Raw genomic sequence first — 10,623 nt, forward strand, 5'->3', positions numbered from 1 at the left:
AAAACAAAAACAAAACTCAAGCCTTAGTTTTGCTGATTTCTCCTCTACAGTTTCTGTATTTACATTTAATTTATTTTTGCTCTAATTTTTGCTATCTCCTTCAGTTTGCTTTATGTTATGAACATTTTAATTGTTAATGTTAGCATGTTATTGTATTTCCTTCTTATCTTAAGCACTAAAATCATCCACACTACAGTGCGACATTTAATTTGTCATTAAACTGTCCCTTAATTCCTGTGTATCTGTGATTTGATGCATTGAGTTGGAGGCTAAGTCATACTCTGAGTTTTAAAAATAAAGGTACTGCTTCAATTGTGTCATGCATTCCATGAAAGATGAATAGTTTACTTCTTTTGTGAAATTAGTGCCTAGTAAAGATCATTGCTTAAATCCATTAAGTTTTTAGTGGTGACAAAATGGTAATATTTGAGTTGCATCATTTCTTTACTAATTCTATTCGGAGAAATTTCTCCTTTCAATCATTTGGAAATCTGTCATACAGTTCATAGGAAAGCCTTTATCAACTTTAAAAATGGTTTTGTAGCCTTCTCCAAAATTGACTAATTCATTTTTAGGATTTTTTTAAAAGCTTGCTTTAGAAAGCCAGTGCAGTATTTAGAAAAAATAAATATTCTGGTGTTAATTTGGAAGAAAAATAACCTAGTTCCTTGGGTTCTCAGTCCTACCCTGTTGAGCAGTGAGTCAGAGAATAAAACTAGGTCATATTGCTTTCTATAGCTGCCAGAAGTTCATACAGGGCATGTAACTACTCTCTTCCACTCCTTTCTTTGATTATTTTCAGGCAAATTAAAATGTTATCACATGATAATGATTTTATTTTTTAGGAAAAAATCAGGCTCTGTTGACCCTTTTGGTGGTGGGGAATCACAGTTTATCGTGATGATACCAATTTGTTGAGAGAGGCTATGATTTGGCTGTAATTTTATCAGGCCCATTGATTTTCCAGGATGAACTAACATATCTGAGGCTATGTGGGCTCTAGGATGAAAATCAATGGGAAAGCCAAAGGGCCTAAAATAATTGCTTTAAAAAGGTTTGGAAATCCAAGTGTCATTTTCATTGAGTCATTTTCACAAGATTGGAACAAAAAGACTTGCAACAAAGAAATTATAAGATGCTACAATATTCTCTTTTTAATTTATTCTTGGCCTGACCTAATTTTTCAGATTTTTGAGAGGTACTTAATTATGTGTATTTGATTGTATGGTGATTTAAATGTTCTATGTGTCTTTATTAGAATAGATTTTAATTACTTGCAATTTTAATTACTTGGATGATAGTAGAAGTTTACTTTTAATATTAATTGTGATTTAATTAAAAATCATAAATTTGTCAGAAATCATAGATTTAAGAATAACAGTTGTTTGATAGCATCACTGGCCTCTTATGGTATAACTATCTTCTCTAACATTAAGAAGTAGCAAAAACAAAACAAAACAAAAAAAACCTTAAGATGTAGCAGCCCTCATATAGGGTTGCAACTGCACTATAAGATAAGCCCCTAAAAGTCTTACAGTTGCCTTGGCTTTATTACCTCAGTTCTAACTAAATAAGAATTCTCTCTTACTTAGAATACATTGCTATTAATATAGGAAATACTAAAAATTAAATAAAATTGAACCAAAATAAAAGCAAGCCCTACAAATTCTTTAGAGATCGAAGGTGCAATTTGATAAACAAGCATTGTCAAGGTAAAGATAGAACAGTGCGGTGGAGCAAGTAGAACAAATTAATTAGAAGTCATGAAAAGCTTTCATAAAAGATCATACTTTATTTGAGAATGCTAAATGTGTCTTTAACACAGTGTGTCAAATCTACATACTCGCTGTGAAGTTTAATAAATGTCATTTTTATCATAAATCGATAATGTCCCAATTTGAAATGATTTTGTGTCCACCCAGTCTAGATTTCTGTTTTTAAATAAAAGTAGAAAAATAGACTCATGAAATTGGAAAATGATGAATCACCTATACATATAATTTCATGTCAAATAAAAGAAACCAAAGCTGTCATTTTACATTTTAATTTTCTTTAAAATTATGATTTTTGCAAGATAATGTCTGAAACAATGTATAAAAAAACTTTTTCTTATAAATAAACTGAACATTATTTTTCAGTTTTCAGAAAGTGAACTTTTAGTTTCCATATTATCTTATATGCAAAACTTTATAAGATTAATGTTTTTAATAGCAATATTGTGTGGTTCCTTATCCTTAGTGTAAAATGATCTGTATATAGATAGGTCCATTAATTAGAGAAGTTTCATCACATCCAAGTATTAGAATATAATCCTCAAATTAAAATGCATTTATGAGATAATTCTTAACTTTTAAAAAAGAAAATTTCATACAATATGGATTTTAATATAACTACTAGGGTTTTTGTTTATTCTTTATTGGCTTTGTATCGATTTCAGAAGAGCTAAGGGACTGATACCAAATTCTGAGAAACAAGTTTATTACTGTTGGTGGAATAAAAAAAAAAAACTATATGAGTTCCTCAACAGTTAGATAATAAATTATTGGAAAAACCTGCATCTTGATACCATAATTTTTTTTATTTTTATTTTTATTTTTTGGTACCAGTGATTGAACTTGGTCCTTGTGTTTGCGAGGCAGGCAGTGGAACCACTGAGCTAAACCCCCGGCCCATTGATACCATGATAGTTAATGAAGTAACTCAGAGTCACAAGTTTAAATATTATGTAGTTTCTCTTATATATAGAGATATATGTATAAAGTATGAAATAAAAGATAGATAATGGGAAAAAAGAGAAAAAAGATATTGTAATCCCATGCAGATGATGTATCTAAAAGAGTTCCTTGACTTAGTACAATTGTCTTATATGTTTTATATATTCTTTGGCCTAATAGCCTATTTTCAATCTGCATATGTGACAGTTAATTTTATAAAGTTTTATAAGAGAAGTACATGAATCTGATGCTGGAAAAATTAAAGGCAGTGGGAGGGGAAAAGGGAATTGAAATGTGTTATGTACATGTGCCAAACACCTGCAGTTAATGTAATCATTACATATGTACTAATAAAAGTGGGGAGAATAAATTCTCTTGTCCAGTACGTCCATAAGACACTTGTACAGGTAGGAATGAGAGTGGGAGGAATTATACCGGAGAGTCTCTGTTTCCAGACCTAAGAGCAATCTAAATGAGAAGGACTCTCGAGGTAAGAAAGGACAGCCAAGCTTGGACATTTGGGTCAATGAAGTATTAAAAGTGGCTCTGACACTTTGAATTTAGAGGATGATTTAGTGCTTTTGTCTTTATTAGGGAACACAAGGATAACAGCAGGTTTTTGCTTATAGTCTTGTGAATATGGGTTATGAATTTCAGCTAGGTATGTGCCTATTTTAAATGAACTCATAACATCAAGTACATAAGTGTAATGAATGGAATTTTGTTACAAACTTTATATTATGGAAATATAGGGAAAACCCTAATTTCTCCCAAAACCCTCTGAAAGTGTTCATTTGAATGCATTGTGAATTATGTCTAGAAACCATCCTTTCTTTCTTTCTTTCTTTCTTTCTTTCTTTCTTTCTTTCTTTCTTTCTTTCTTTCTTTCTTTCTTTCTTTCTTTCTTTCTTTCTTTCCTTCCTTCTGTCCTTTTTTGTTTCCACATACTATTAACACCATAGGGAAGAAATATGGAGATAAGCCTTCTATGTTGTAATTCTTGACACTTAGCCAGCAGCCTCATGGATACCTTCAAAGGACTCTGCAGCTCTTTCTGTCCTTTGAATCCAAGGATGGGGATGAATTTAGGTCCTTTTTTCCTTTCACAATGTATCCTCACACACATTTACAGCTGCTTTATTATTCTGTTTCCAGACACTTGATTTGTAAACCAAATCAATTTCTAAGTATTTAGCTAGTTCATTTAAAAAGTTCTGCATCCAGCCTATCTGATTTCATCCTTAATTTCTTCTGTGACCCATTGGTTATTCAGAGGTTTGTTGTTCAATTCCGTGTGATTACGGAATGCTTGCGGTTTATTTTGCTATTGATCTCCACTTTCATTGCACTGTGGTTTGATAATATGCAGGGAATAACAATTCCTTTGTATGTGTTGTATGAGCAAGTATGTATTCTATTTTGGAGAACAACCCATGTAAAGCTGAAAAAAATGTGTATTCTGATGTGGGGTGTAACACTCTGTAAACATTTGTTAGGTTCATTTGTTCAAGAGTTTGATTGAGTTCTAGTATTTTTTGTTTATTTTCTGTCTATTTGATCTATCTATTTGTGATAGTGCGTTCTTGAGTCTCCCACTACTATTGTATTCATGCTTATTTGATTTTTCTTGTTAGTTATTTGCTTTATATAGTTGGCTGCACTAATGTTTGGTGCATATATATTCATGACTGTCATCTCTTCCTCTTGGATTGTTCCCTTTATGAGAATGTAGCGTTCTTATCTCTTTTAATCAGTATTGATATGAAATCCATTTGATCTCCAAAAATTATAGCTGTTGCTCCAGTTTTTTTTTTTGTTCGTGTCACACGGAGTGATGTTTTCCATCCTTTAACTTTCGTTCTATGAGTTTCTTTTTGAATTAAATGTTTCTTGTAAGCATATTTTACTTCTTGATCCATTGGATCTTACTTCTTGACCCATTCTGCCAGTCTATTTCTTTTGATTTTTGAATTGAGGCCATTAACATCCTCTTTCTCATGAAAGTATCTTATTTCTCCAGCAATTTTGAAAGGTCATTTTTCAGAGTACATCCGTCTGGGTTGGAGATTGTTCCCTTTAGGGCTTGAAATATGTCACTCCACACTCTTCTTGCCTTGTATGTTTGTGTTGAGAAGTCTGGTGTCATTCTGATGGGCTTTCCTTTGTATATGATTTGTTTTTCACTAAACTGCTTGTAGAATTTTGTTCTTCTGTTGGGTTTCTTGAATCTTAACTATTAAATGTCTAGGTGTAGACTTTTTTAATCATGGCTAATTGGAATCCTATATGCCTCATTTATATCTATGCCAAGTTCTTTTACTCTGTTTTGGAAGTTTTCTGCCATTAATTCTCTGAACATTTTTTATGTCATTTGCTCTTTCTCCTGTGTCTTCATTGACTGTAATCCTTCTTATGTTATTCTTCTTTGCATCATCTAGCAGCTTCTGGATTGATTTTGCATGGTGATTGTTTTGAAGACATTTTTCTTTTCCTGATCACTAATTGCAGTCCTGCCATTTATATCTGAAGTTCTGTTCTCATTTTGGCTCATTCATCTGTGTAAACTTTCAATGCAGTTTTTAATCTCCTGGAAATCTGTTTGCATCTGTTTTATGGGTTCCCTTTTTTTCCTGTGTTGGGATTCCATCATGTTCTTCAGCTTCTGTTATTCTTTATCTGTGTCTGCTCTAGATTTATTAATCATGTCTTGCACTATGGTCATAATCTCTGTTGTTTTGTGTGAACTTATTTCTGATTTCATTTTTTTCCTGATCCTCTTTTGTTGCCAGTTCATGGAGTATGATATTGTATGAGATTTTTGAGTATGAGATTGTTCCATCTCCTTTCCCTTTGGGGTTGCCTTACGAGATCTGGAATTCTGGTTTTTAGACTTTTTTATGTGTCTTCTCATTTCAACAGATGTGCCTTCTACTTCTCTGTTAACATGACTTTTTGCTCACCCAGTGGTCTTCAGTTCTCAGCAAGCCACTGAGAGGCCTTTTCTCTGCTTCTTACCTCTGTGCCAATTTCTGTGTTCAGAGTTGTGGCCTTCTGCATCTCTGCACTGCCCTTTTGACCAGGCAGGTTTCTGGCTGGATCCTATGCACTCTTGGGATGGTGTCTGGGTATGCCTCTGGCTGGGGCCTGCCCTCCATATGTAGCTGTTTGAGAGATGGTTATATCTCCAGTGTGATATATACACAAACTACATACAGTCAAAGAGATATCAGGGACCCACAGTGACCTTTTGAGTCATAATAAGGATATTTCCATTGATTTCCTTCAAATTAGAAGAGAAACAATCAAAGATTTTTGAGAAGTAGTAAGGTCAGACATATGAAAAAAAGAAACACTTTGGCCACTTTACTGGAAATTATTTAAAGCAGTCAAGTGTGGAAGCAATTAGACTTGTTAAGAGTATGGTGTAAAATGTAATAATGCAGGAAATGTTGAGAGCTTATACCACAATAGCAATGAGTCAGTGCAGAAGATGACAATACAATATAACTTTAGCTGGAGGTGCATCTGTTGAAGGCCAGACCTTAAGATAAAGATGGAATGACCAGGCCACATGCCTCCTTGAGGGATAAGCAATGAAAGATTATATTATAACGATATCACCTGGTCTAATAAAGTCTAGCTAGACATCAGTCACCTAGGTAGGTGACCAGAACTTCCTGATCCATCCCTTCCTAAGAAGGTTTTTGTTCTTTCTATATATACTTGCTACATGGCCTTCTTCCCCATTAGATCAATATTACCTAAGAGGCTATACTTGTAAATAAACATTTACTCCTTTAATTTTGAGTGTTAGGTATTTTGTCTCAGCAATGAGAAAGGTAACTATGACATCATTTTCCCCATAACCCACTTTTGTAATTTCTTTTATTTAATTGATCACAAAATTTAAATAATTTTGCTCTTAACTCTCACTAGCATTTATTTCTATTCCCATTGGTTTTAACCACACACACACATAATATATATAATATAATGTATATATATAATATTTTTATTTTTCTTTGCTTTTCTTAAGATAATAATGGCTGCCCATGATAAGAGATTTATTTTAAAAACACAAATAATTAAAAAAATACCAACCACATTATTTGAAGTTGTCTAGCTAAATTTATTGGCATATATACTACCAATGATTTTATTACATACTGCTTTAAAATTTATATTGTAAATTTCTGCCTACATCATAATGTTTGACAGAATTGTATTTAACATGAGCTGCAGGGTTGTTCTATGTGTAATGTTTTTACCTGAAATATGCTTTTAAAGTATGGGCATGTACTGTTCAGATCTTGTACTGTAGGGAACAAAATTTGCCAAAGGCCCCAGTTGCTAGTCTCTCAGATTGATTGAAAGTCCACACTTCCTGTGGGTCCCTTTCAGAGAAAGGTATTTAATTAGGTACTTGTATACAGGCATGGTACTTCATCAGGCCCATTTCTAGGAGATTTGAGATTCCTCTGACTAGTGACTTTGGCTGGAGATCTTGAAAGACATACAATTTTCCACAGTACTATGCACACCTTGTCTTTCTCCCTTTTCTGGCACATTTCCATGAGTATAAAGGCTTTCTTTCTTTTTTTTTTTGTTTTCCTTTAGCTCCTCTCCCATTTTCTCTGAGGCCTTTCAATTTCCCATAATTTCTTTTACACTTAATCCCATCTTGGCATCTGCATCTGAAAGCTCCCTACCACAGATATTCAGGTTATTTTCAAATTATAATTCTATGCAACCAGATTAAGAAGCTTCTGATTGCTCATTTTTTTTTTTGCACAGCATTCTTCTGTTGGAAGCCCTAGAAGACACTGCCTTTACCTATTATATTAAGCCCAGACTTCTGTCCTACATACTGTGCTCCCAGCCAATTTTCCCAACCCCCCAGAGCTCTAGTCGAGACCAATGCCTGTTCACTAAATATTCTTCTTCTCGCCTCACCTCTGCCTGCTCTAAAGAGAACATCTGTCCAATAGGATGCTTCCTTTATTCTGGATCCTTTCTTCACTTTGCACTCCAATGTCCTTTCCCCTCCATTCTAAAAGTGTAGAAAGGATTTTATTCAGTGTTTTTTTAGTGTGTGTGTGTGTGTGTGTGTGTGTGTTCATAGGAATGATATGTGGTAACTGGTATTGTGTGGTAACATCTGAGCACTTTTTTGTATGTATTTTTTGTTACTGTAGTATCTTGAGCTATCTTTCACCCTGGGAAAAGATTAGTAGCTTGATGCCTGCAAAAGGCCATAGAAAACATGGGCTCAGTATGTTTTCTCTAAATGTTACTTTATTGGAGGAAGAACATAACAGGAGAAAAGTGCAAAGATGGAGGTGAATCTTAAGGGGAGGAAGCAGGAGGCACCTGACTCCAGGTCTCAGGATCCTCTGAACCGTGCGAAAGGCAGCCTGTAGCTTAGTTCTGCTTGTTTACATTTCCAAGGGTGTGTTTGTCGAAAAGGTACTCTGCTAGGCCAGAATCTGGGGCCCCCATGGTGACTAAGTTGTGCACGTGGTCGCCTAGTTCTTTGATAGACTTCACCTGCTCATGAAGGAAATGGGTTTCCAGAAAGTCGCACAAATGGGGGTCGTCTCTGCCTGAGGCCAGTGTGTGCAGTTCTAGCAAGGACTGGTTCACATTCTTTTCCAAGACCAGGGCGCACTTCATGGCGTGCAGCCCGCTTTCCCAGTTATCCTGGTCAGGTTTCTTGACGTCCTGCAGGCAGATCCGGCCACCTCGCTGGTTCTGCAGCCACATCAGCTTCTCCGCGTGCCCTCTTTCCTCCAGGGACTGGCGAAGGAAATACCTGGAGAAGTTGTTCAAGGCCACGTCATCCCGGGAAAAGTAGTAGGCCATGGATAAGTACACGTAGGAAGCGTACAGCTCCAGGTTGATCTGACGGTTTATCGCAGCCTCGGAGTCGGGGTGAAAGTTCTGGCGCACCCGCGGAGGCCCCGCGGAGTCTCCCGAAGAGGCCGCAGTGGCCAGCAGTCGTCCAGGGGCGCAGGCCAGGGGCGCCATGCGGGGACCCTCGGCCTGTGCAGTGGGAGTGAAGCTGAGCGCTCTGCTCAGGGACGCCAGCGAGGGGCCGAGCGGCCTGCAGAGGAGCCAGAGACCTGACAGCATGGTTCCTCCTTCTCTGAAGAGGGGAAACGGAGGCCAGGTGGGCTCAGCGCTTGGTCTGGTAGCAGGGGCGTCGAGTGTGAATCAGAACGCGGTCCTAGGTGACACCAACTGTGTCACATGCCCCTTCCCGTTCACCCGCAGGGTTCTACGCAAGAATGCCTGGTGGACACTGGGCGCGGCAGAGTCCGTTCAGCTCAGTGTTGCCGCTCCTTCTCCCAAGGTTCCTGTCTTTGGAGTTTGTAATTTGTTACTTGACCTGTTAAAAATGCTGGCTTAGGGGTAGGTGCTCTGACTTGCAAAAGAGAAGCTGTTTTCGTTCTTCCTCGTTGATCTTTTCCTGTGCAAGGAAAAGGGGTGGAGGAGGAAAGGCCGGAAAAAATCATCAATTCATCTGTGAGAATAAAGGCGGGGCGGGCAAAGCCCCTGTTTTTAGATTGACTTCCTGGTTATTTTAAGTAAAGAATATTTCATTATTTACAAATGTAAGTAATGAAATAGTTGCCTGTATAGTAGACAACTTTTCAAGTGCCTATAAACAAGACAGTGCTTTCTTTGAAGACCGATTTTAATATATAGAATTTATCTTCATGGTAAAGAAATCAGATAGTATAGGAAAATAGAAAGAATGTACAAAAATTCTGTAAACAATTTTACTTTTCATTAATGTGACATATTTAAAGAACTTCTTAGAATTAAATTCCAAAGAATAGTCTTAGAAGAATATTTAAAATATTGTTGCAAAACATTAAGAAAATGAGGATAAGTTCTCAGAAGAAAATCTAAAATATCTTAATTCTTTCTCCGCCCAGAAATAACTATTGTTAAAATGTTGATGATAATTTTGATAGAAAGATGATGAGAAACATATATCACAGACATGTAAAAATACATATATACATTTTAACAGCTTTACAGGGGCATCCCTGACATAATAAACTTTAGATACTTATCTCAGATTGACATGGCGTGATTTTTGCTTCTATATGTGAAACCATCCCCGAAATCAGGACAATGAACATATTCATCACTCCTTGAAGTTTTCTCATGCCCCTTTTCATTTGAATCATCTTTGTTCTTTTTTATTTTTGTTTCTACTTTTTTTAGTACATATTTGTAGTACAAAATGACTGCATTCCCTATAAGGAATTGGTATATGTACATAACACAGTTCAATTTTTTTCTCCTTCCCTTCACCCCTTTTATTTTTCCAGCATCAGATTCATTTATTTATAAAGTTAATTATCATATAAACAGATTGAAAACCAGACTAACAGGCCAAATGACATATACAACATGCAAGAGAATTGTACTAAATCATGGTTCACTTTTAGATACATTGTCTCTGCTGGATTGCAATACTTTTTCCCTCTCTCTGTTTTCTCCATGCCCTTTTGTACTTTGTAATCCCTTTCTTTCTCCCTCTGCCTGTCCCATCCCATCCCAGACAACCACTGATCTGTTTTTCTTCATTATATAGGTTTCTAGAATTCTATACACTATACGTAGATAAGATAGTATGTATTTTTAAAATCCATGATTTCTTTCACTCAGAATAATTATTTTGTGGTTCATCCCCATTGTAACTTGTATTAATTACTTCAATTTACTTTTTAGTATTATAACGTTATTAGTTTTGACACAGTTTGTTGATCTTTTCACATGTTGATGGACATTTTGATTGCTTACTGTTTTGAATATTAAAACAAAACTGTGACAGATATTCCTGTGAACGTCTTTGTGTGATTGTTTGTGTTTCTCTTGGGTAACACCTTGCAAT

General features: G+C 35.8%; 1 protein-coding gene across 1 annotated transcript; it reads right to left on the reverse strand.

Moving 5' to 3' along the window:
- Positions 1-8,018: 8,018 nt before the first annotated feature.
- On the reverse strand, positions 8,019-8,939 carry Ftmt (ferritin mitochondrial). Its single transcript, XM_010627265.2, has one exon. The coding sequence runs from the start codon at positions 8,844-8,846 to the stop codon at positions 8,136-8,138; it is 711 nt and encodes a 236-aa protein (XP_010625567.1). The 5' UTR covers positions 8,847-8,939; the 3' UTR covers positions 8,019-8,135.
- Positions 8,940-10,623: the final 1,684 nt, after the last annotated feature.

The sequence above is a fragment of the Fukomys damarensis genome, unplaced genomic scaffold, assembly GCF_012274545.1.
Source record: "Fukomys damarensis isolate Sample0158 unplaced genomic scaffold, DMR_v1.0_HiC HiC_scaffold_73833, whole genome shotgun sequence".
Taxonomy (NCBI): domain Eukaryota; kingdom Metazoa; phylum Chordata; class Mammalia; order Rodentia; family Bathyergidae; genus Fukomys; species Fukomys damarensis.